The sequence below is a fragment of the Podarcis vaucheri genome (assembly GCF_965113315.1).
Source record: "Podarcis vaucheri genome assembly, chromosome: 18".
Classification (NCBI taxonomy): domain Eukaryota; kingdom Metazoa; phylum Chordata; class Lepidosauria; order Squamata; family Lacertidae; genus Podarcis; species Podarcis vaucheri.
In genome coordinates, this window is record NC_138756.1 from 2696754 (window position 1) to 2722333 (window position 25580).

At 45.9% G+C, this 25580-nt stretch overlaps 1 protein-coding gene across 1 annotated transcript in view; it reads right to left on the reverse strand.

The window, feature by feature from the left end:
- Nucleotides 1-1428: 1428 nt before the first annotated feature.
- ZAP70 (zeta chain of T cell receptor associated protein kinase 70) overlaps nucleotides 1429-25580 on the reverse strand; it is a 41715-nt gene continuing 17563 nt past the window's right edge. The window contains exons 2-13 of the mRNA XM_082206427.1: nucleotides 23577-24035; nucleotides 20817-20977; nucleotides 18698-18836; nucleotides 16731-16812; nucleotides 14310-14350; nucleotides 14013-14067; nucleotides 12487-12670; nucleotides 10113-10319; nucleotides 5774-5966; nucleotides 4417-4557; nucleotides 3029-3141; nucleotides 1429-2328 (exon numbers count right to left, since the gene is read on the reverse strand). Of these exons, the coding sequence (XP_082062553.1) occupies nucleotides 2211-2328; nucleotides 3029-3141; nucleotides 4417-4557; nucleotides 5774-5966; nucleotides 10113-10319; nucleotides 12487-12670; nucleotides 14013-14067; nucleotides 14310-14350; nucleotides 16731-16812; nucleotides 18698-18836; nucleotides 20817-20977; nucleotides 23577-23978 (1836 nt within the window). The 5' untranslated portion in view covers nucleotides 23979-24035 and the 3' untranslated portion in view covers nucleotides 1429-2210. The remainder of the gene's footprint in view (nucleotides 2329-3028; nucleotides 3142-4416; nucleotides 4558-5773; nucleotides 5967-10112; nucleotides 10320-12486; nucleotides 12671-14012; nucleotides 14068-14309; nucleotides 14351-16730; nucleotides 16813-18697; nucleotides 18837-20816; nucleotides 20978-23576; nucleotides 24036-25580) is intronic.

The following is a 25580-nucleotide window of genomic DNA, read 5'->3' on the forward strand; positions in this document are numbered from 1 at the left end:
ATGATTTATAATGTTCGAGCGTGCTTAAAGGTAAAGGGACCCCTGACCATTAAAATCATAGAATCATAGAGTTGGAAGAGACCACAAGGGCCATCGAGTCCAACCCCCTGCCAAGCAGGAAACACCAGGTCCAGTCGTGGCCGACTCTGGATTTGCGGCGCTCATCTCGCTTTACTGGCCAAGGGAGCCGGCGTACAGCTTCCGGGTCATGTGGCCAGCAGGACTAAGCCACTTCTGGCGAACCAGAGCAGCGCACGGAAACGCCGTTTACCTTCCCGCCGGAGCGGTACCTATATATCTACTTGCACTTGGATGTGTTTTCGAACTGCTGGGTTGGCAGGAGCAGGGACCGAGCAACGGGAGCTCACCACGTCATTGCGGGGATTCGAACTGCCAGCTTTCTGATCGGCAAGTCCTAGGCTCTTGTGGTTTAACCCACAGTGCCACCCGCGTCTCCACGAGCGTTCTTACAGAACCATAAATGAGCATTGCCACAATCGCCACCCCCGAATTAAACAAACAAGAACCTAACTTTACAGTCAGAACCTAAAGCATTCACCTGCAACTAATAATACATCAGATCTCTGTCCCTCCAGGGCTGGTCACCTTTTAGCAGAGGACGGCTGCCTGTCCTTTCAGAAGTGTTGTGCTTGCCTCTTGCTTTGATCAGAGGTGAGGGCTGGCCGGCCTTCACAGACCCCGCAGGGAGACAGAAAGGGCCGAGTGACCTCAGCCCTTAAAAAAAACTCCTTGATTAAACATCTTTGAAGATACAAATGAAAAATTAAATATCCAAGAGGTGAGTTATTAATGTGAGAGAGATCCATAACTATGCACACAAATAATCCTAATGCTTTCATCCTCCTTTATATTTCCTTTAGAGGGTTTTCCTTTGCCGGGGTTCCGAAGTGAAGAGATTACTCAATGGACTGGTATAGCTCAGTCGGTAGAGTTTGAGGCTCTCAGAGTTGGGGGTTCGAGTCCCACGCTGGCCAAAAAGATTCATGCATTGCAGAGGGTTGAACTAAATGTTCCTTGGGATCCCTTCCGACCCTACGATTCTGTGACTATGCAAAGATGGCAAGAATATTAAGAGGTCAAAGTGGTGAACGTTTTATAGAAGAATGGAGTACAGTCATATCTCAGGTTACAGCCGCTTCAGGTTGCATTTTTTTGGGTTGCGCACCACGCCGAACCTGGAAGTACCGGAACAGGTTAGTTCCAGGTTTCGGCACTTGCGCATGCGCAGAAGCGCTAAATCGTGCTTTGCACATGTGCATAAGCGCCGAATCACACCCCGCGTTTGCGCAGACATGGCGCTGCGGTTTGCAAACGCCACGAGTTGTGAACGTGCTTCCCGCGTGGATCACGTTCGCAACCTGAGTGTCCACTGTATATTTTTTTAAAAGAAAGAAATCGCAGGAAGGATTCAAGATCGGAGCAGCGAAAGTAAAATGATAAAGTAATTGTATTAGGCATTTGAGTTTGATTTATAATGCAGTAGAAAAGGGTATAAACAGAAACAATTTGGAAGTGGGGAGTCAATACATGAAACAATGCAACTATTTAAATTGAAGTCCATTTGGAAAAATTAGGAAAGTCAATAAAAAGTACATTATGTGTAACAAAACAGATAACTCTTGAACTTGATGGCCTTTGGGGGTCCCTTCCAATGAATTGTATTCTATGAAGGCTACTAGCCACAATCTCTAGGCTCTGCCGCCACAATCAGTGGCAGATATGCTTCTGAACAACAGTTGCCGGAAACTCTTGCGCACGGATCCTGCTTGCATGGTGGCCACTGTGAAAATAGGATGCTGGACTGAACGGGCCATTGGCTTGATCCCGCAGGCTCTCATGTTCATATTGGCTGAGGGAGGGGGAAGGGACAGGGATACCTGGAGCTGCTACTAAATTTGGATCAACAGTGTGCAGGGTACAAGAGGAGGACCGTCAGCAGGGGGCGCCAGAGTCAACGAGAGGCAGAGAAGCTGTTCAAGACCAAGGGTGAGGGAGGGAGCTGACAGGCAGGAGGGCTGGTTGCACACAAGAAGGCAGGCAGTTGTGGGCCTGGGCGAGAGCAGACTGAGCTTTGTCGCCACCAACTCTGGATTTGCAGCCGCAGAGAAACAGCGCAGCCTGCAAGCCATCCCTTCCCAAAGGCGGAAAGATGTCTTGGCTGCAGAGGGATTTGGGTGGGTGTCCGGAGCTCAATCAGACGTAGTTTTCACTTTTTCCTCTTGCCTTTCCTCCGTCCGGGCAGCGATGCTGTAGTAATAGGTGCGAATGAGCGTCTCCACCGTGGAAAAGTCCGGCCGGTCTTCCCACCTGGGAAGGGAGGGAAACGGAAGGGAGAAAATTAAGCGGGGGAATCGGCATATTTGTCAACGAGATTTGAAGGCTGCAAAAGGGGCCGGCGTCCTGGAGGCTCGTACTTGCACTGGCCTCTCCCAACCCTGCAGCAGGGAGTTCCGCAACTTAACTTTGTTCTGCACGAAGAAGCATTCCCTGTCTCAGATATCAGGTGTGGGTATTTCTTGGTGAAATATACTCAGAGTCGCAAAGTGATTTCATGCTCTTTATTCAGCTCATAGTGGTGAGGAGGAATGAATGAAAGTCCTCTCACAGTATCTGCTTTATATACATTATTTACATAATGGGCTGCACATGATTGGCTAATTCCGGAATTCTACTGTAAGCCAATCAGGTTGTGGATTCACTTCTATCTGGAGCAGGATTGGGTGGTTCCTCCCAACCAATCATACTGCTGCATTGTTCTAGGACCAATCAGACTGCTGCATTCTGAATCCTATTGTTCCAGGACCAATCAGACTGCTGCAGTTTGGATCCTATTCAACTCAGTACACAACACCTGGCTAACAGAGTGATGTTATGGCAAGGGGAAAGTTGTACTGTAACTTTTGAATAAATGTTTTTTTAACTAAAAGAATCCCAGATATTGGCCTGCCCTCCCTGTATGGTTTTTGAGAGGGCTCGGCTAATTTAGAGCACTGCAGAAGAGTCTTACTTGAAAGTCCAGCACTGCTGCATCAGCTTGTACATCTCCGGGGGGCATTTGGGGGGGCAGTCCATCCTCTTCCCTTCCTCCAGGAACGTTATCACCTCCGGTCCTTTCATTTTCTAGTGGAATGGTGGCAGAGAAACTGGTTGACTGGTTTGTCTTAAGAGCAGAGAATCATAGAGCTGGGTCACCTAGCTGTCAACTTTCCCCTTTTCTTGCAAGGAATCCCATTCGGAATAAGGGAATTTCCCTTAAAAAGGGGAAAACGTTGACAGCTATACATCTAGTCCAACCCCCTGCAATGCATATGATTAAGAGTCTCGTGCACTAACAATAAACAACAACAACAACAACAACAACAACAACAACAACAACTGCATGGTAAATAATAAATATTATATATATATATATATGTGCAGGTTTTGGTGTCTTCGGGTGTCTTCCCGTGTAAGAGTCGGGGTGTCTGTGCGACGTTTCGACGAGGTCTCACTCGTCATCTTCAGGCTGGTGCTTTCGGCTTCTTGTTACTGGAACAGAGCAGAGTCTGGTGTTTGAGTTCCTATAAATACTGTTGAACTCAAACACCAGACTCTGCTCTGTTCCAGTAACAAGAAGCCGAAAGCACCAGCCTGAAGATGACGAGTGAGACCTCGTCGAAACGTCGCACAGACACCCCGACTCTTACACGGGAAGACACCCGAAGACACCAAAACCTGCATTCCTGTACCCGTGAAAATCTACGAAAGCATATATATATATATATATATATATATATATATATATATATATATATTATTAAATAAGAATAAACATATAGGTAGATAGATTCTTGGGACGCAGGTGGCGCTGTGGGTTAAACCACAGAGCCTAGGACTTGCCGATCAGAAGGTCGGCGGTTCGAATCCCTGCAATGATTCGAGTGAGCTCCCGTTGCTCGGTCCCAGCTCCTGCCAACCTAGCAGTTTGAAAGCACCTCAAAGTGCAAGTAGATAAATAGGTACCGCTCTGCGGAAAGGTAAACGGTGTTTCCGTGTGCTGCTCTGGTTCGCCAGATGACCAGGAAGCTCCCATGGGCAGTAAAGCGAGATGAGCACTGCAACCCCAGAGTCTTCAGCGACTGGACCTAATGGTCAGGGGTCCCTTTACGTTTACTTTAGATAGATTCTTATGGACAGATAGATGGATTCTCATAGAATCATAGAGCTGGAAGGGACCCCCGAGGGTCATCTAGTCCAACCCCCTGCGGTGCAGAAGCATGCAGTCCCCCGTCCAATTAGAAACCCAAGCAGACTTTGCTTCGTTTGCGAATGTGCTAGCAGTTTTTATATAAGTTGAGCCTGGTGGAATGTTGCAGGGTGTGGGGCTCCCGAGCTACTCAGCCTAGGGGTGTTCACCTTGTAGGGTTTCTGTCCGTAGCTGAACGCCTCCCACATTGTGACGCCGTAACTCCAGACGTCACTCTTGCTGGAGAACTTTCGGAAGAGGATGCACTCTGGGGCGTACCACTTCAACGGCCACTTCCCTGTTGTCTTGGCCTGCATCGAAAGGCACAGAAGAGGGGCAGTGAAAGATCGCCAGGTAATGTGCGTGGTGCAGAAGGAGAAGACTTGGGCGGACGACTCGCTCTCCCCAAGCAGGCCCCACCTTAGCCCAGCATGCTCTCCTCACAGGGGCCAACCAAAGGCTTCCTCCCTCCTTTGTTAACCGTCATTCTAAGGTAGACTGCCTCTGCCCATGGAAGCTCTATTTAGCAGTCGTAAGAAACTCAGAGGAGCCTAGCTGCTGGATCTGGACCAAGGGGGCCCATCCAGTCCACCCTCCTATCTTCATGGCATCTGACAATATGCCCTGACCTCTGAATGCAACGGCAGCAACTCTCCCCAGCTGTGATTCCCAACAGCTCAGATCCAGAGGTAAGTCATTAGAAATTCATTTCAATGGGCAAGACCTGTTTTTTATTCCATTTCTATCCCAGATTTCTTCCCAGGAACTCAAGATGGCATGCATGACTCAACTTTGGCCCATTTTTATTATTCTGAGGAAAATTAAGAGACTGTGGCTCACCCCAAAGTCGCCAGGTGAGCCTGACTGAGGGTTTGAACCCTGTTCGCTCAGGTCCTAGTTCATAACACCATCATCACCACCATCACCACCAACAACAACTTATTGCTTACACTTTAACCATGCTGTAGATGGAGTCACCTCGATATAATCAAATGCCTTCTTGTTTTCTCAGGATCTAGTTGAGCAGTCTCTGCCCCCCCTCCCTTAGATATCTCTAGGGCTGGACGATATATCAATATATCGTCCAAAACTAGTTTGAAGTCCATATTGTGATATTGATTTCATAGTTTTTGACCCGGCAATAAATATATCGCGAATCATGATGTGTGTTAGGGCTGGGCAATATATCATCCAAGGCCAGTTTCAGGTCCATATGATGATATTGGTTCCATAATTCTTGACCTGGTGATATATTGCAAATCATGGTGTGTGTGTGTGTGTGTGTGTGTGTGTGTGTGTGTGTGTGCTCTGCAAAAATCACAATGTGGGGGAAACAGTGAAGCCAGCCAATGCCTCTACATAGCTCCATCCTTATTTCAGACATTGAGATATATCAGTATATCTTGGAATTTAGCTCATGATATATCACAAATTTGAAAACCAGCTCCTTCCTTATTTCAGACATCGTGATATATCCGTGATATATCTGACCTTCAATGGATCCCTAACCCGTTTTTCATTTCTCACCAGATAGTAACTGTCATCAGCGGCCAGAGCTTTGGACAGCCCAAAATCACTGATCTTGGCGTAGTGTTGGTTGACCAGCAGAACATTCCGGGCAGCCAGGTCTCGGTGGACAAAGTTCTTCTCTTCCAAATATTTCATGCCAATGGCCACCTGGTGCATCAACTCGACCACATTATTCACGGGGACTTCGTCCCTAGGGGTGGGAAAGAAAGTTCTTCCACGGTTAAGGCATTGACTTAATGAGGGTTGCTGAGCTGGAGAACCCAATTGCTTTAGAACAGGCAAGAGGAAACTTGTGTGTGTGTGTGTTTAAGATATTAAACAATAAAATCGGTGGAGGAAGACTGGAAGAAATTTAAGGACTACTTGCAGAAGCACTGTAAAATTAAGGAATGTTAAAACGATGTCTGATGGAAAATAAGTGGTATTGGTAAAAAGATTTCTAAGAAAATGTAAATAGGGATTGATAATTGGAAAACTGATATTTATAATAGGTTAATATCTTGAGTGAGGATAAATGCTAGAGGGTAAGGATTTGCTGAATTTAATATCTGAACTGGAATACAAAATGGGAGGTGTGAGGAGGTCAAGAAACTAGTGAATGAAGTATAAGATATGAAAATACTAATCTATTTTCTGTTTTGCCTTTTGGTTTTTCTTTTTGTTCTTTTTTTCCTTCCCTTCTTTTGTTAACTGTTTTCTATTGTGTATTTTTTATGTGTTTTGTTTTTGTATTTTTATATTTTTGTAATTTTTCTTATGTTTAAATTTTGGAACTTTTTATTGTTTGTGAAACTTTAATAAACATTATTATAAAAAAATAAACAATAAAATCCAAACTCATGTATGAAAGAATGATAAAAATCAACATATCAAGAGAATAAGAAAAGAGAAAAAGCAAGACGGGGGGGGGGGAGATAGAGATAGAATAAACTTACCTCCACAACCCTCTCTGTCAATTGTTAGTACTACCATTATTATATTATTTAATATAAACACCATGAAAATTTCTGGCTAAACCCTGTTTAGAGTAACAGTTTAAATTCATGGAAAAATATTCATAGAAATGTTTCCTGCCTTTAATAAAATGTCAAATAGTGAAAATGATGTTAAGCATCTTTATGTTTTTGATCTGTGTAAAATGAGACACAAGGTGTTGGGGGGGGGAGAATGTTGTTCCATGTACATCTTACAGATAAATGTGTACTGTATATTTGGATTTTTAATTTATTTATATCTTGCCCCTCATACCTGTTCTCAAAGTGGATCACAAGCACAAGCACAATACAAAATGAAAACTGTGAAGGGGAAAAAAAAGAAAATTTCTGGCTGGAATTAAAATTACAGTTTTCATACTATTCTGCTAAATGGCATTTTGTTACATTTCCTTTTTTTTATAAAATTTTTATTGGGTTTTCACATTTTATATAGACAAAGACAAAAACACAAAGACACAAAAACAAGCAAACAGAAAAAACAACAACAAACATATATACTTTCCAAAAATATTATTTTCTAACCCTGGTCGTTGACTTCCCCCCACCCCCTCCCTTGCATCCCCATTCCCAAATTTATATCAGCAAATTGGCATTTCCTTATCCATCTTAATATTAGTCCTTTTATAAAAGAAAACAAACAAAATTAATTTTTTCTAAGTTGGACCTCAGTTCCCTTCCATCGATTTCCCATTTTGTCTTAAATAATAATCTTATTAACCAAATCCCATAATCTTGAGTGTTGTTAAAACTTGATTTTTCCCTCCCTCCCATCCCCGGTTTGCGTCCCTTCCCAATGCATGTCCAAAATAACAGTTCTTAGCCCGGGTTCCTCACGTCCGAGGCTCTCAAGTCTCTTTCAGTCCCTCTCCGCCGGTCTTGTTGGTAATCCTTTATGCCGGTCATCATGTCTCGAAAGAGTTCTTTCACGATCAGTCCAAAGTCTCTTCCCATATTTGCAAACAGCTGCTGAAGAATTTCCACAAGGCATGAATCTTGAAGGTAATCAAAGTCAGAGTCTATGTGGAGGCCCCAATTATATTTCTTTATTTTAAATTCCTTAATTTCATAGACTCTCAGGGCCTCCACTTTCGTCTTCTGCATCTTTCGTAGATTTATAGTAGGTTTGCTCCAATAGTCTCCTTGTTTATATTCCACAGGTGTCAGCTTCTGATCGGTGTTTTCCCACATCACTTCTTCTCTTTCTTGTTTTGTCTTCTCCTCTTCTTTTGTTGTCATTTCTGGTTCAGCTGTGGATTCTTTCTCATTAAGGTCCTCGTTACATTCAGCAGAACTACTTGTTTCAGAATTCAAGGTCATCAATTGTTCACTCATAGCCGTAGTCTGCTCTTGTAAAATTCCAACCAGAAAAAACATCCTTTCGATTTCTCCCAGTATCTTTCCATCCACAGCCATTGTAATTCCACAGAATTCCCTCTAGAGGGAATCTGGTTACTTAGTATTCTTTTCTCCAACAGTCCTCTGTCTTGTTATTGTTTCTTTATTTCCAACAATTTTAATTCAATTGTAACTCTTTTTAATCCAGAGGTAACTTAGGTAACGATTTTTCCACTATTAACAGTCCGTTTGACAGCTTTAACAGCTGTCAAACTCTGCACTTCTTAAACCAGCTCCAAAGCAGGACGCTCCCGGGCCCGGGAGGGGGGGGTTGTTTACAACAAAACACAAAACATCCAACACTCCTCTCTCCTGCTCAAAATTTTCCAAATCTTGGAAGTTACTGTCTTTTTTAAAAAAAAAAACAACTCACCCTTTACAGGGTAGGCACTCTAGCTTAGTTCTTTTATCGTTGCTCTGGATCGTCTGCAAGGTGGGGGTGCGGACTTCCTTTTAGCACATCCCCCGATCGTCTCAAATTCAATGGGTAAATTTCTTAAAATCCAAGTCCAATTTACTCACGGGTTGTTTTTTCAGCCGAATTTCAAGGAAGGAAGTCAGCGCTCTCCGGTCATGGCTCGCGGCTTCGCACAGCAGAGGTAGCGATGGACTCTCAGTGCCGCGCCACCCCCCGTATCCCCTCCGCAGCCTTTAAAAAGGCTCTTCGCGAATCAGGGGGGGCGCTTAAGGCACCCGCCGAGTCTTCAGTCCGCAGGCATTCGCGCCTGCGGTTTTAAGGGTCCCCGTGTCGCCGGCACGGCAAAGACCCGTCCCCTGCTGAGCCGATTCCCTCCGGAGCTCGGAGGGAATCCGCCATTCCCAGATCGCGTCAACCCCGGAAGTCATTTTGTTACATTTCCGTCCCAGGCCCAGCCTTCCTCTTTTGTCACTCAAAAAAGTCCAAAATGGAGAAAGTTTCTTAGCCTGAGGACTTCCAAGGAGGTCTTATTTGCATTTTGTTTGGTAGAATCAGAATTGGGAGGGACCCTGAGGGTCATCTAGTCCAACCCCTCAGGGTCCCTTCCAGCTCGACAATTCTACGACCTCAGTGTCAGGAGCTCGTCCTATTCTCGAGTAGGACCCTAGGAGAGACACATGCCCGACTGGCATGTTCTCTCCCTCCTGGTCGATTGTTAGGGAGCTTCAAAAGCTTTCTTCTGCCCGAACATCACAGAGACCGATGCCAACAGACACCAGCACACTTAGGGATCCGCAGAGTTTGCGCAGTTCACGCAACAGAACTCAGTAGCTCAGCATTTGGCTAATCTATGTGTATTTACATATAAACACACACGGAGCACTGCAACAAGGCTCCCTCTTCTCTCTAGCATCAAACATCCTGTCTCCGTCACTTCCCACTCTGTGGAATCAAAACATACACCATCATGTGATAGACAACAATCCCATGACTGCAACCAGGGAGCAGGAATTCTAACATTCAGAAGGTGGTGAACTCTCCTTCATTGGAGGTTTCTGAACAGGGGCTGGGGGCTGAACAGGGATTCCTGAGCTGTGAGTTCTGCATTGCAGAAGGTGTCCCTCCCAGCCCTACAATTTTATGCTTCTATGGTTAGTGGTATCCCGTGGCTCAGATCTCTCAGGAGCCAAGCGTTCTATAGTGTGATCCCAATATCGTAAAACTCCCTCCCAGCTGAGATGAGACAGGCCCCTCCCTTGCTGAACTTGACAAAGACATTTCTATTCCAGAAAGGGGGTTGGACTGGATGACCCTCAGGGTCACTTCCAAACCTACAATTCTAAAGGAAGTCGCATTAGGCCTATTTGTAGCCCCTTTTATTCAACGGATGATTTGCTTCATCGATCTGCCACCCGCTTTCTGACCTTCTTTGGAGAAGAAGACTTGTCCATAAACCTTGGAAATAAAGAACTGGATTTGCAGTTCCGCCCGGGACCTGCAGATCCAATCTGCGGCGGGATCGACTCACTTCTTAGAGGAGAGGAATCTGTTGAGGGACCCTCCGGAGGCCATCTCCATCACCAGCATGAGTGCCTCTGCCTCGCAGACACCAATCATGCGGACGATGTGAGGGTTGTCCAGCTGGTGCATGAGCTGCGCCTCCTTCATCATGTCGTCCCTCTCGGCTTTCTCGTTCCCGCTTTTCAGGATCTTGATGGCCACGTCGATGTGCTTCCTAGGGAGGAGGGGAGCAGAGGTTATGGTCATGGGTGGCAGTTGGCATTGGCCTTTCAGAAGAAGAAGGGAAAGGAGGCTGGGCTCTTAAAGGACTCTTTGGAAAACTCTTTGAAAGAGGCATTCCACCCAAACTGGAATAATAATAATAATAATAATAATAATAATAATAATAATAATAATAATTTATTTATACCCCGCCCATCTGGCTGGGTTTCCCCAGCCACTCTGGGCGGCTTCCAACAAAATATTAAAATACTGTAATACATCAAACATTAAAAGCTTCCCTAAACAGGGCTGCCTTTAGATGTCTTCTAAAAGTCTGGTAGTTGTTGTTCTCTTTGACATCTGGTGGGAGGGCGTTCCACAGGGCGGGTGCCACCACCGAGAAGGCCCTCTTCCTGGTTCCCTGTAACTTCGCTTCTCGCAGTGAGGGAAACACCAGAAGGTCTTCCATAGGTTTTTTTTTATCTCCTCATCTGATGGAAGGACATTCCACATTATTCATTACCGAGAAGCCCCTCTGCCTTGTTTCCTGTAACCTCACTTCTCACAATGAGGGAACCGCTAGAAGACCCTCAGAGCTGGACCTCTGTGTCCGGGCAGAACAATGGGGGTGGAGGCGCTCCTTCAGGTATACTAGGCTGAGGCCGTTTTGGGATTTCAAGGTCAGCACCAACACTTTGAATTGTGCTCGGAAACGTACTGGGAGCCAAAGTAGGTCTTTCAAGACAGGTGTTATGTGGTCTCGGCAGCCGCTCCCAGTCACCAGTGTTCTGGATTAGTTGTTTTTTTTCTGAGTCACCTTCAAAAGTAGCTCCACATAGAGCACATTGCAGTAGTCCAAGTGGGAGATCACCACTCTGGTGAGACAGTCTGCGGGCAGGGAGGGTCTCAGATGGAGCTGGCAGACAGCCGCCCTGGATGCAGAATGGACCTGTGCCTCCATGGACAGCTGTGAGTCCAAAATGACCCCCAGGCTGTGAACCTGGTCCTTCAGGGGCACAGTTGCCCTATTCAGGACCAGGGAGTCCCCCACACCTGCCTGCCCCCTGTCCCCTGTGATAGGAATTTTGAGGTCTTAGATATATGGTAATGTTCATAATTGCACGTACATAGACCAGCACAGGAAGACCGACCTGAAGCCATTTTATTCCTAAACTGAGCAAATGTTTTCTCTGCAAGGTCAAAGTGGAAAAGCCTCCCCATTGTCTTTTCCTTCACAAATCCTGTCTGTGTATGAATAGGGTGAGCCTGTGACCTGGCCCAGGAACTAAGTATTTATCACTACAAAAGGCTCCCCAGGCAATCCAATCAAGTAACCTGCCAGACAGGAGATAAACAACAACAGGAGAACAACAATATTAAAATTTCTGTTTTCGACCGCCTTTTTTGTGATGTAGGTATGATGTATCTGAGGGGTGGTCTTAGGTTACACCCCTTCTGTGATGTATGTATGATGTTTCTGGGGGTGGTATTGGACTCCAGGGGGGGGGGCAATATAAAATGTCTATATAAGGGCAGGCACATCTTGGTTCGGGGTCCTCCTCCTCTCCTGCAGGTGAGGGGAGCACCCTGTTGCAACAGATCAATATAGATCAGGCTTACTAGCTGCTTTGCTTCTCAATATTCTCTGGTTGGCCTCTGTTATTTTCTCCTACCAATAGGGAACCTATGTAAGGACTCTATATGGGCTCTTGGATACCCCATAAGGGAAAAGGGCATTTTTTGTTTACAACCAGTGGCGTAGCATGGGGGGTGCAGGGGGGGGCCCGGCCGCACTGGGCGCAACATCTGGGGGTTAGGGTTAGGGGGCGCAAATCCACGGGTTAGGGGGCGCAAATTACTTGCCTTGCCCCGGGTGCTGACAACCCACGCTACGCCACTGTTTACAACACCCCCAAAAACAGTACTTATCTCTTGTTGAGATTCAACCTCAATCCATTATATGGCAGCATCCATTTTAAAATGGGGGTGGGGGGTTGTTAGCCCCATGAGGACTGGAATCTGACTTTGAGCCCCAGTTCTGCATATAACATCAACCCCCAGCATCTCCGGGTGCTGTTGGGACGACCCCTGCCTGACTCTCTGGAGAGCTGCTGCCAGTCAGTGCAGGCAATGCTGAGGTAGCCGGATCATTGCTCTCGCTCACCATGAGGCAAACTTACTTCTTCATCTTGTAAACGCCTTTCCGGACGGAGCCAAAATTGCCTGCCCCCAGCTCCATGTCCTCAACAATCAGGTTGTTCCTCTTCAAGAATAGCTTCTTCTCCTTCAGCTCCTCGGGGTCGCTGTAAGGGCTTTCGTAGCAGGACGTGTCCATGGGCAGGATCCGGCCCTTTTTCCCACGGCCTGCGCCCATCCCCAAGAGACTTTTTTTAAAAATGAATTTTATAATTTTCATAGTCACATAAACAAAGCAAAGCGTTAAATTAAATTGAACATTGACTTCCCTTCCTCCCCTTCCCGGATGGTCACCAGATTCTGTGTACAGATCTGTAGGCGCAGACCATCCCCCGACCCAAACTAGTTCGTTAAGAAAATCCTCAAACTCGGTTCCAGGAGTGACTCTTATCTCTCTGTGGTAGCTTATCTTAAGTTTTAAGTGTCTATATGCTTATCACATTTATAAATTTTAAATTTATTCTTGTACATTGTTTTAAATGTTTGCTTTCCTTCTGGGATTGTACCCCCAATTGTGTTTTATAAGCTGGTCTCCCACCGTAATAAATTACCGTATTTTTCGCTCTATAACATGCACCAGACCATAACACGCACGTAGTTTTTAGAGGAGGAAAACAAGAAAAAAAATATTCTAAACGAAACAGTGGATTTATGACTTTTGTGGTTCATGCTGTGGCCACAGACATGTGATCTGACAGTGAGTTTGGAGTAGCCCAATGCAAAAATCCTGAGGATTCATGTGGATCCATGCTTTGTAACCACGTTTTTGCACCACTGCAGCCCCAGGCAACAGTGGGTGCGTGATTTTTTTGGTGCAAGATGTAGCCATGGACATGCTATGTGATCTGATGGTGAATTTGGGGTGACCCAGTGCAAAAAACCTCAGGATCCATGTGGATCCATGCTTTGTAACCACGTTTTTGCACCACTGCAGCCCCAGGCAACAGTGGGTGCGTGATTTTTTTGGTGCAAGATGTAGCCATGGACATGCTATGTGATCTGATGGTGAATTTGGGGTGACCCAGTGCAAAAAACCTCAGGATCCATGTGGATCTGTGCTTTGTAACCACGTTTTAATTGGGGAGGGAAGGAAAAGCACTCAAGGGACAAGGAGCACGCGTGGGGTGTGTGGAGAAGGATGCTGCTAATAATGAAGAAGAAGAGGGGTATAAGGGGAGAAGGCTCCTCTCCTCTCCCACTTTGCTCCTTTAAAGAAGCAGGCTCTCTGTCCCTCTCTCCTCCCCACTCAGCGACTCTTCTCCCGCTTTGCTGTTTCAAAGCGAGCCACGGAGGAGGGAAGGAAGGGGAACCATGGATCCTCTGCTCACGACTGCAGCAGATCCCCCCCGCCACCCGTAGGCATTCGCTCCATAACACGCACAGACATTTTCCCTTATTTTCTAGGAGGAAAAAGGTGAGTGTTATGGTGCAAAAAATACGGTATCTATCTATCTATAAAAACACAACAATTCACCTTGGGGGGCCGGCTTATTCCCTTGCCTTTACTCACCAATGGGGTCAGGTGTGTAACCATCGGAGTTTTGTGATACGAGTCTCCGTTGAGCCTGGCAAGGAAACATAGAATCACAGAATTGCAGAGTTTGACCCTGGGGCCATCTACTCCACCCCTTGAAGGTGCAGGATTCGCTTCCGTGCAGAGATCGGTTCAATGGCATTTCCCTGGCCGCTGATGGAAGCCACGGCTGATCTCTCACCCAGAACCTTGGTCCCCTGGTCCTTAAACCGACCCTGAAAGGCGGTACCCGACTGCGACAATTTGAGAGGAAGCAAACAAAAAGATACTTACGAATGCAGACGGGTGAGCCGGTGGGGCAGGTGTCGCAGTTTCTGGAAAGAGGAGGAAAGAGTTTGCTTAGGTGACATCTGCAAACGACAAGCCTGAGCTACGGTCCTTCTAGCTCTCCCATGCACAAACAAACAAAGCCAAGTTTCCAGACCTCATGAACCTTGCTTGGAAGGAACTAGGTGGAAAGAAGATACAGTCCCGACCAAGGAAGGGTGGCAGATAAAATTAATGGACTATGCCGAAATGGCAAAACATACGGGAAGAATTAGAAACCAGGGAGAAGTAACTTTTAATAAAGAATGGAGAGAGTATCTATTGGAAAAACTATTGGGGGGAAACTAAACTCATTAGTAGAACTTGTAGTCAAAAATGGGAAATAAGGATTTAGTAAAAAATTTGAATTATCTAGGCTTTTATATATTGTATATGTTTGGATTATCAGTGTATTTGGATGGCTTTGTATGATTTTACTGTTTTAACTTATGCCAATGAAGGCTAGTTACAAGCAGGCCTGTCTTACCCATAGAGGTTAGTGGCGCGGGGCGCCGGACGCCAAGTTCTGGAGGGCGTCAGGCGAGAGTCTGGGGAACACCGAACGAGTGTGCTGAGTGAGCGAGGCGGGGTACGCCGCTCCTGCAAAGCGTCGGCTCGGTTTTTTCCCCTTTAGCCTGCAGGTGCCGAATTCTGCGGGGCACCAGAAGGCTAAAAGGGGAAAAAAACGAGCCGGCGCTCTGCGGGAGCGGCGCACACACCCTCGCTCACTCGCTCGCCGCAGGCCTGCTTGCTCGGTGTGCTGCCTGCTGTGGCCATCGTGGCACGAAGCGGCCAGCGGAGCCGGGAGGCGCTGCGTCCACCCTCCACCTCTTCCCCGACGGAGGAGCCGCCCTCCAGCCGCTGCCCGCCTCCTCCAGCAATAAAAAAGGTCGAAAACTCTGGGAAAGTAAAAGGCGAAAGATTTATATGATCTGAAGAGAAACCAGATGAAGATGATTGAAGATGATGGAATTTATGGAGCTGGCTGATCTCACTGGGAGAATCCACGACCAGAAAGTAGAGGAAGATCAAGAAGACTGGAAGAAATTTAAAGACTACTTGAATAAATATTGTAATATTAAAGATATGTAATCACTTGAAAGAAACAATTAGGCCTAGGATAAAAATAGAATTAAATTTATAAATAAGAAAATGTACGATAAGGAAAGTTATGTAAAATGATTAGGACTGTGATATGGTCTTTTGAAACACTGATATTGGAAACTGCTATGTATAATTACTAAGAAATTCAGATGGAAGAGATTTGAGGAAGTCATATACTATGTTTATGAAGATGGATGGTACTTAATTTTAATTAATTAAGTGGTAATAAGTTGTATGCACTTTTTCTTCTTTTTCTTTTCTTTTTCTTTTTTTTCTTTTATTTTTTTGTATGTCTTTATTATTGTTAATCTTTTCCTTTTTTTTACTACGTTCATTTACTGAAAATAATATATATTATTGGAGGGCGGAAACAACTCTGGGAAAGGGCGAGCTTTGCACCACAGCACCGGATATCCTTAAGACGGCCCTGGTTACAAGTAAGAATTGGATATGGGTATTGTTTTGCTTTGCTTTTTAATTGATGCTTGTAAAATTTGAAAAATTCAAACCGCATGTGGTGGCTCTGTAAAAAAATTAAAGAATTCTGGAATATCATATATGACGAATTGGAAAAAAAAGTTTGAAAGTATCCTTTCCAAAGAAACTGGAGGCCTTCCTTCTTGCCATTCTAGACAAAGAAATACCAAAAGGCCTAAAGGAAATATTTCCGTATGCCACTGCGGCCGCAAGGACCCTGATTGCAATGAATTGGAAGGGGGATAAGGTACCATCTAAATCAGAGCGGTTAAATAAAATCCTAGAATATGCTGAGATGGCATAATTGATGAACAGACAGAGAGGCAATTTCAACCAATGCTTTACTCCAAAATGGGACATGTTTAAAAAATATTTACAGAATGACAATCACGGTGTGGCAACTATGGTAGCGTTTGAATGATTTCTGTGTAAATAATATAATATAATGTGGGGAATAAAACAAGACGTAAGGTTTAGTTTTTTAAAAAATGTAGAATAATAGAACAGAAGGTGATCGATATTTTATCAAAATGGAAAATTATTACTGCTTTTGTTTTGTTTTTTTGTGACCTCTGGTCTTTTCAATATTCAATGTAAATTCTATGATACGTCACTTTTCGAATTTACCCAATAAAATCAAAACTTGAAAAATAAATAAATAAAAATGAAAAATTCACATATGTTTTTTAAAGAAACTAGTCCCTATTTAACAAAGTCCACTAAATGTTAAAACAAAAACCAACAACTCTTGAATTGCACCTGAAAGTAGTTCCAATATTTTCCAGGTGGCAAATATTGGGGTCTCACCTGTTGGCATATCGGGATTCGGTGTGGATTCCCTCAAATAATAGATCAGGCCATCCGGTTTCAGTTTGAGATATTCCACGAGCTGCAGTTGGGAAGGGAGGAGAAGGGCATTAGAAGCCCAGAAACAGAAAGAGATGATGATGATGATGATGATGATGATGATGATGATGATGATTATTATTATTATTTTTAAAGGCTCAACTTTGCCTATTCCACATTCTTCTTTTGCTCGAATCCCAAGATCTCCTTGAAGATTGCAAGACGAAATACGGGAGGCGAAATCATAAGCCCAGCTAGGGATAGTCCAGGGGAAGGGTTCCTCCACAATGACAGCAGATTGCATGAATGCAAGGGCCACATTCCTTTCTTGGCAGCCTCTTAGGAGCCGCCTGCCAGCAGTGGGCGGAGCCAGGGGAAAGTGGGCGGAGCCACAGGCTATATCTGCGTATAGCAGGATAATTTCTACCCACGCTCAGACTGCTTTGAGGTTTTATTTGCACAACCGAGCAGAATATAACTTTAGGAAATTAACACACAACACCCCACTGTCCTCCATTCACTCCTAGCTAGGAATATACACACCCCTCATTCCCCCCCCCTCTGTATCACTTTATTTATATACCATCGAAATTATTTCAATAAAATATAATATTAGACGGAAGTGGCAAAGCAAAGCCAGGGAGGGGTGTGTCCTGGGGAGGTTTCCAAGGTCCGCACAGAGTCCTCTTGAGGGCCGCATGGTGATTGATGCTTGGCTGCTACCCCTTGCATGTTACTGACGTGCTTCTAAATCCCCTCCAATCCGCAGAGCCGTCAAGAAAACTTCCACTGGCTCTATTGAGTCTTATTGCTGTTTTTTCCCAAGTCTCTACATGGCTATTAGTCATGCTGATGAGTGGAAGCTGCAATTAATGGTCCACTTCCATGACACTCCACTGGGTTCCGCCGCCCATCTGGTTTTCTGTTTGTCTCCCTTGACAGCTGCCACACATACTCAGTCCAAATGCCTGGCTTAAAACCGTCTATCAAAAACTTCACTCTTGTGGCTTATCCCCACAACAACTACTTGCTATGGGCCCCACTAAAGCAAACAGTCTAATTGGTCAACGTCTAAAAGATATCGAGCATCAGAACAACCTGGCCGCTATAAGGAAATTCTGTCCTTGGTATGTTCAGTTTCCACCTCTCCATTTTGATTCTCTGGCCCCATATCTGCACAAACTTATTATCCCAAAATACAGACATGCTTTTACACTTGCAAGACTGGATGTTTTGCCATCTGCGGTGCTTGAGGGTCGATTCCTAAAGATCCCGTCTGAGAAACGTCTTTGCCCCTGTGGAGATGGTAGCACCGAAACAGCGTCACATGTCCTCCTGTCTTGCGCTCTCTACAAAGACCTGAGGAATGAGATCATCGCCCCACTCGTACTAACCATCCCAGGGCGCTCAACCACTGCCACAATGACCTTTCTTCTATCAGATCAAAATGAGCAGATAACAGGAAAGGTTGCTAGGTTCATAGCAGGGGCAATCAGAACAAGGGCCACTAACTGACAGCTGACTCAGGACTTTAAATTGTGCTCTTATATCAAATTTCCTTTCCTGCATATACTGTAATGTTTTACTGTTGCTGTGGCCATTGGCTAATGCGAACAAAGTTTTATCAAAGTACTCAGTCCAAATGGGTCTGCTTTGGGGGCTCCCCCTCCCTTTAGGTGTCCACCCATCCCACCCCCCAACAAAGGTTGTACCCCTGGAAACCTTGTGGTTTGCCCTTGCTTGCTGACACCTTCTTGGGTGGCAGTGCCATCTTGCCTTAAAAAAAAAAAACTATTGCAGGGGGTTGGGCTAGATGACCCTCAGGGTCCCTCCCAACTCTTCAATTCGATGATTCTCTTCTCTTCATTGCAATGCAGGCAATCCCAGAAGGAGGAGGGTCTCCAGCCCCACACACTCACACAACCCACCTGCCACAGCGTATCAAACTTGGTTCCGTCTTCCACCGAATATTTTCCTGCTTTGTCCTGTCCGATCCGGTAGTGATAAACGGTCTTTCCGTAGACGAGGGACAGAGCGTAAGAGCCCTTCTCCTTTTTCTCTCTCAGCCTGGAGGGAAATGGCATGGAAGATGTCAGGATCAGCTCTGTTCCTACTAAGGGGCACCTAGTTTTTCTCTAAGGGGCCTGGCAAATGCGTCCATTTTCTGTTTCTCATTCAATCAATCTCAGCTTCCCTATGCAAAGCAGCGTCCCCTGAGATAGTGCAATTTTGTCTGATATTTGCACGAATGTGTGTCTTTTTATGGGCAAGTGGCACTGTGGTCTAAACCACTGAGCCTCTTGGGCTTGCTGATTAGAAGGTTGGCGGTTCGAATCCCTGCAACAGGGTGAGCTCTCGTTGCTCGGTCCCTGCTCCTGCCAACCTAGCAGTTTGAAAGCACGTCAAAGTGCAAGTAGATAAATAGGTACCACTCCAGCGGGAAGATAAATGGTGTTTCCGTGCGCTGCTCTGGTTCGCCAGAAGTGGCTTAGTCATGCTGGCCACATGATCCAGAAGCTGTACACTCAGCCAATAAAGCAAGATAAGCACTGCTACCCCAGAGTCGTCTGCGACTGGACCTAACGGTTTACAGGCCGAGGGAGCCGGCATACCGCTTCTGGGTCATGTGGCCAGCATGACTAAACCGCTTCTGGTGAACCAGAGCAGCACACGGAAATGCCGTTTACCTTCTCACCAGAGTGGTACCTATTTATCTACTTGCACTTTGATGTGCTGCAACAAGAGCTCACCCCGTCGCGGGGATTCGAACCACCGACCTTCTGATCGGCAAGGCATAGGCTTGGTGGTTTAACCCACAGTGCCACCCGCATCCCTTAAGAGTCATTTAGTCCAACCCAATTGGCTCCATTAGTTACAGGTAGCAATTAACAAGAACCGTAAGCGGTTCTGAAAGCAAAGCAAACTTTGAGTAGCTTCCAACATATATTAAAACATAATAAAACATTGAGCATGAAAAAAACTTCCTTCAGATGTCTTCTAGCGGTTGCCTAATTACTTGTCTCCTTGGCTTGGGAGGTCTCATAACTAATACCCTCCAACATTTCTGCAATGAAAATAGGGACGTCCTAAGGAAAAGCGGGATATTCCGGGATCAAATCAGAAACTGGAATGGCTTCTGTAAATCTGGGTCTGTCCCTGGAAAATAGGGACACTTGGAGGGTCTGTTAGTACCGGGCAGAAATTGAACTGCAGCAGAGCCAACAGTGGCAACGCTGGGTCGGAATGGAAGTGGATTCTTTCTGACATCCTTACAGGGAGGTGGGCTTGGCTGAAATGGCCTCGCAGGCCAAATGAGGAGACTGGGGGCTCCTCACCCCTCTTGTGGGACATTAGGACGACAGATCCTGGACTCGGCCATTCCAACTCCTTCACCCTGGTTGACAGATGCCCCAAATCTACAAAGCGAGGCAGATGGGTGCCCCAACTGCATAATGGCAGCAACACAGAAAGACGACAGACAGGTTGGGAAAACAATGCAGCAACGAGAGGAAATTATGGACATATCGAGGACAGAGTGCAGGAAGACATTTTTGGGGAAGATTGTATTGAATGTGTTTTAATTTGTGGTTGATTCGTTAAAATTTGGAAAATCAATAAAAATGATTTGGAAGAAGAAGAAAAAGAGGAGGAGGAGGAGGAGGAGGAGGAGGAAGAAGAAGAAGAAGAAGAAGAAGAAGAAGAAGAAGAAGAGGAGGAGGAGGAGGAGGAGGAGGAGGAGGAGGAGGAGGAGGAGGAGGGGAAGAAGAAGAAGAAGAAGAAGAAGAAGAAGAAGAAGAAGAAGAAGAGGAGGAGGAAGAAGAAGAAGAGGAGGAAGAAGAAGAGGAGGAAGAAGAAGAAGAAGAAGAAGAAGAAGAGGAGGAGGAGGAGGAGGAGGAGGAGGAGGAAGAAGAAGAAGAAGAAGAAGAAGAAGAAGAGGAGGAGGAGGAGGAGGAGGAGGAGGAAGAAGAAGAAGAAGAAGAAGAAGAAGAAGAAGAAGAAGAAGAAGACGACAACAGACAAGAAGCTTTGCCCTGACAACGTGCTTACAAGAATTTCCCATCAGGCTGCGAGCCTGAGTAGAGTCTGCTTTCTGCTTGCGCTCGAGTGATGGGGCCGTGGTACCAGGGCATCTTCTCGTGGGCTGTGGTGGCCAGGAGCTTCTCCACCTGGGGGGCCTGGCTGATGATGGCCTGTTCAAGGGTGTCCCCCTGCGAAGAAGGAAGAGGAGAGAGCAGAGACTCTATTGCCTTTCTGGGAATTATTTAAACCTCCAAGACAAGCTATGCCTGGTGGGGGAAATTATCAGCCTCCCATTTAACCCCAGTTGGTTCCTACATAAGAGCAGCACTCAATGCCTGGATGTTGGAGATGGAAGGAACTGCTTTTGTAATTCTACGTTGTTCTAAACTAGGGGTTCTCAAATTGGGTGGTATGGTCTCCTGGAGGGCAGTGGGGTTACCTCAAAGGAAAGGGCGTGCTGGAAATGTAAATGTAAATGACTATCTAGTGGCATTGAATTGTAGAGTTTCATAATTTTTGACCTGGCAATATACTGCTAATCACAGGTGTGTGTGTATGTGTGTGTACATGTGCTATGCAAAAATACTGATGCGGGGAAAACTGTGAAGCCAGCTAATGCCTCTACACAGGTCCATCCTTATTTCAGACATCGTGATGTATCCGTATATCACGATGTTTAGCTGGTGATATATCATGACGTTGGAAACCAGATATCACCCAGTCCTGCTTTGTGGTACCCTCCAATAGGAAACGGAGGGCGTTGTAAAAGCTTTATCTCCAATGGAATGCAAATAATGGATTTAAGAGGCTCATGCGACGCGGGTGGCACTGTGGATTAAACCACAGAGCCTTGGGCTTGCCAATCAGAAGGTCGGCGGTTTGAATCCCCGCAACAGGGTGAGCTCCCGTTGCTCGGTCCCTGCTCCTGCCAACCTAGCAGTTCAAAAGCACCTCAAAGTGCAAGTAGATAAATAGGTACCACTCCAGCGGGAAGGTAAACGGTGTTTCTGTTTGCTGCTCTGGTTCACCAGAAGTGGCTTAGTCCTGCTGGCCACATGACCTGGAAAAAATGTGTGCAGACAAACGCCGGCTCCCTTGGCCTATAGAGTGAGATGAGCGCACAACCCCAGAGTTGTCCACGACTGGACTTAACAGTCAGGGGTCCCTTTACCTTTATAACAAAGACTGAACATTGAAAGGAGATAATCTGGTTTGCCTATGGAAAGGAAAAGGGTTTGCACAAACAGGCAGAGGCTGAAAACTATCAGGGATAAGAGAATGAATCTACACCAAGTTGGAAAGAAAAACGAAATGTTTAAATTACTATAACCGCTCACTTGTTTTTATTTGATGTAATTGTGTTTAATCCTTATGCAGGAGTCTGTAAAGGGACAGCTGAGGGACGAGAATTTTGCTTAACAAAATGGATGTGAAGCAGAAATAAATCTGTAAAATAAGTAGCATGTAAAAGGGTATGAATTGGAATATACCTGAGAAAGTGGGAATTCAGTGGGGGTTTTTGAGGGGTGTGTGTTTTAAATCACTTTTAATTTGATGTGGATGTGTTATAAATTTGAAAATGAATAAAAAATAGCTTTCAAAAATGTTGCTGCTTCTTTTGACGTTTTGCCCGTGTCCTTGGGGGCAGCTACATATTCTGCTGTGTAGTGATCAGGTGGGATTGCTATGAGGAATTATAACAAATATAGAGTAAGCCATCTGTGTCAGCAATGAAAGCATTGCGTTGACTGGGTTTAAACTACAGTGGTGCCCCGCAAGACGAAATTAATTCGTTCCGCAAGTTTTGTCGTCTAGCGAATTTTTCGTCTTGCGAATCACGAAATCCCATAGGAATTGAAAATCAATTAATGTGTTCCTATGGTCAAAAAAAGTCCAAACAAAGCCAAATTTGGTACAACAACAGTTTATTAACTGCTCTTTAAAGTCACACATACTGTAAAGAGCAGTTCAAAAATTGAAGGGAAAATAAATTAACTTTATAAACAAAACATGTCTTTGTTTTTAGACAAAGGAAACAAAGTCGCGAGACGTTTTCGTCTTGCGAAGCAAGCCCATAGGGAAATTCGTCTTGCGAGGCAAATCGAAAACGGAAAAACCTTTCGTCTAGTGAGTTTTTTGTCTTGCGAGGCATTCGTCTTGCGAGGTACCACTGTATTTTGATATGATTTTTGATCAATCCACACCTCTGCATCCCTGGTCCATCTCTCTTGCTTCACAAGGCACGTATACAGGCCAGTTGCTTCGCCAGGCAGGCGTCCTGGGTCATCAAAGATAGTGGGCAAGCTTCTTTGTAGTAGCTTACTAATATGTTAATCTTAGGATGTTAATCTTAGGGCCAGGAAACAGATCTCACATGAAAGTGATAATGATCGCTGTCCTCCTAGCCATCCTCCTTATCATGTATATTGCTTGTTTATCACCTCCAGGGTTGCCAAATGTTCTCCTTTGTAGTTCTGTTATTTGTTTACCCCAGAAATAGGTGTGCTTAAGTAGTTTAACTTGTCCCCACGCGGGTTTGTGGAAATGCTCAGAAGAAATCTGATTGGTTCTTACGAACACTCTGTAAAAAGTTCTTTTGTGAATAAAATGACCTGGGCCGAGGGGGCTAGAGAGACAGGCACAGAGAGACACTATCATACGCTGGTTCAAGCCTCTGGGTGTATTCTTATTAATCAGAGTTCAATCCTTCCTTTACTTTGTGAACGCCTCACCGCTGGCCACAATGTTTCCCCCCAACCACAGGAAAGGCCCCAATCCTGCCCGTACCTCCAGCTGCCATGTCTGCCGGATATATTCCCGCACCATGTTCTCTCGGATGGAGTCGAAGATGCCCAGCTGGGGTTCGAGGCCGCCGGGACGGTTGCACGGCCTCTTGAGCGGGCAGCAGAGCCCATCGGCGTCCTTGGAGTAGAACTCGCAGAGCTCCTCGGGGCCGCAGTGGGCTTTGCCGCCCGCGATGGCAAAGGTGCCGTTCATCAGCCGCTCAATGGGGTAGTGGTGGAACCGGAGGTTGTGGGTGACCGACAGCACGTAGCCGCCCAGGCTGCGAAGGCACTGGCGGAGCAGGAAAAGGCCGTCCATCATTCCGCCCAACTTGAGATGCTCTTCGGCGTCTGAGCGGGAGATGCTGCCATAGTAAAAGGGCAGGTGGGCAGCCGGGTTGGGCATCACGCGGCAGGTCCTGGGGCTGCCCAAGCAGCAGTCATAGGATGCTCAGGGAAACACCTGGGAAACAGGAGCAGGCAGGCATTAGTATTACTATTGCATACCAAGGGACGCGGGTGGCGCTGCGGGTTAAACCAGAGAACCTAGGGCTTGCTGATCAGAAGGTCGGTGGTTCGAATCCCAAATATTTTTTTTGGGGGGGGGAAAGGTCACCTTGAAATCAATACATCCATTTTTGTATTTGTAGCTGTATAATGTATTATGTAGGGACACAGGTGGCGCTGTGGGTTAAACCACAGAGCCTAGGACTTGCCGATCAGAAGGTCGGCGTTCGAATCCCCGTGACGGGGTGAGGTCCCGTTGCTCAGTCCCTGCGCCTGCCAACCTAGCAGGTTGAAAGCACCTCAAAGTGCAAGTACATAAATAGGTACTGCTCCGGCGGGAAGGTAAACGGTGTTTCCGTGCGCTGCTCTGGTTCGCCAGAAGCGGCTTAGTCCTGCTGGCCACACGACCCGGAAGCTGTACGCTGGCTCCCTTGGCCAATAAAGCGAGATGAGCGCCGCAACCCCAGCCTTCTTGATGGTCCAGCTCTCACTTCCATACATCACTACTGGGAAAACCAGAGCTTTAACTATACGGACCTTTGTCCGGCAAGGTGATGTCTCTGCTTTTTTTCTCCATGCCATGACTAATTTCGTACTGATACGGAACGGGGGGGGGGGCAATGTCTTCTTCACTACAATATATTTGCTCAATTTCTCTAGGACTCCATCACCCCTCCCCTGTCCTCCATAATCTCTCAAGTAATACTGTCAAAATCCTGTTACAATGTATCCACTCTGTTTCTGCTTTTGCTCTCTAGTACAGAGTGGCTTAGAAATCACTGAAATCTTCAAAAATTGATATAAAATCAGCCGTGGTTCTGATCTGCTCGTTCTCGGTGCCATTCAACTCAGTTCCCCTTGGACTCCATGATGCTGTCCCTACTTCCATAATCCCCAAAGCGGCAGGTCACGTACGCAGGAACTTCTTAATCCTGTCAGATAGTTTTGCAAATCCTTCCTTCGGGCAATACTAGGTGACAGACGATGTATATTCCTGGCCCATTGTCTTGCCACCACCGGTACTCAATAAATGTGTATCTATGTATATTTCCCGCTCCGCATATCCCCCCTCCCTCATCCGAAAATGCTAATTAATGTAATCCCACCTTTTCATAATGTATTCATGACGTGTAAAGTATATTCATGATGTAACTTGTGAAACCCAACCTTCCCATAATGTATTCGTGACGTTTCATGCACTGTATTCTGGGACATGGAGGGAAATCTCAAAAGTTCATGCCACCCCTTTCTCGCTGTTCAATCTCGCCTTGAACCTGTTGCGCAATAAACTTGGATCTTCTGCAGTTTGCTCCTGCGTCCGGCTGAGCTCATTTTCTTCCGCAGGGACCCACGGACTTAGTCCGATGAGCTGGGTGGCAGAGTAACCCCGCACCCAGATTTTTTCCGTAACAGTTGGCTGCCCAACGTGGGGCTTGTGGTTCTCCCAAGCTGCTGACTGGGGGCCCCGAAATCTTCAGCCGGCTCCAGGCCATTTTGCCTG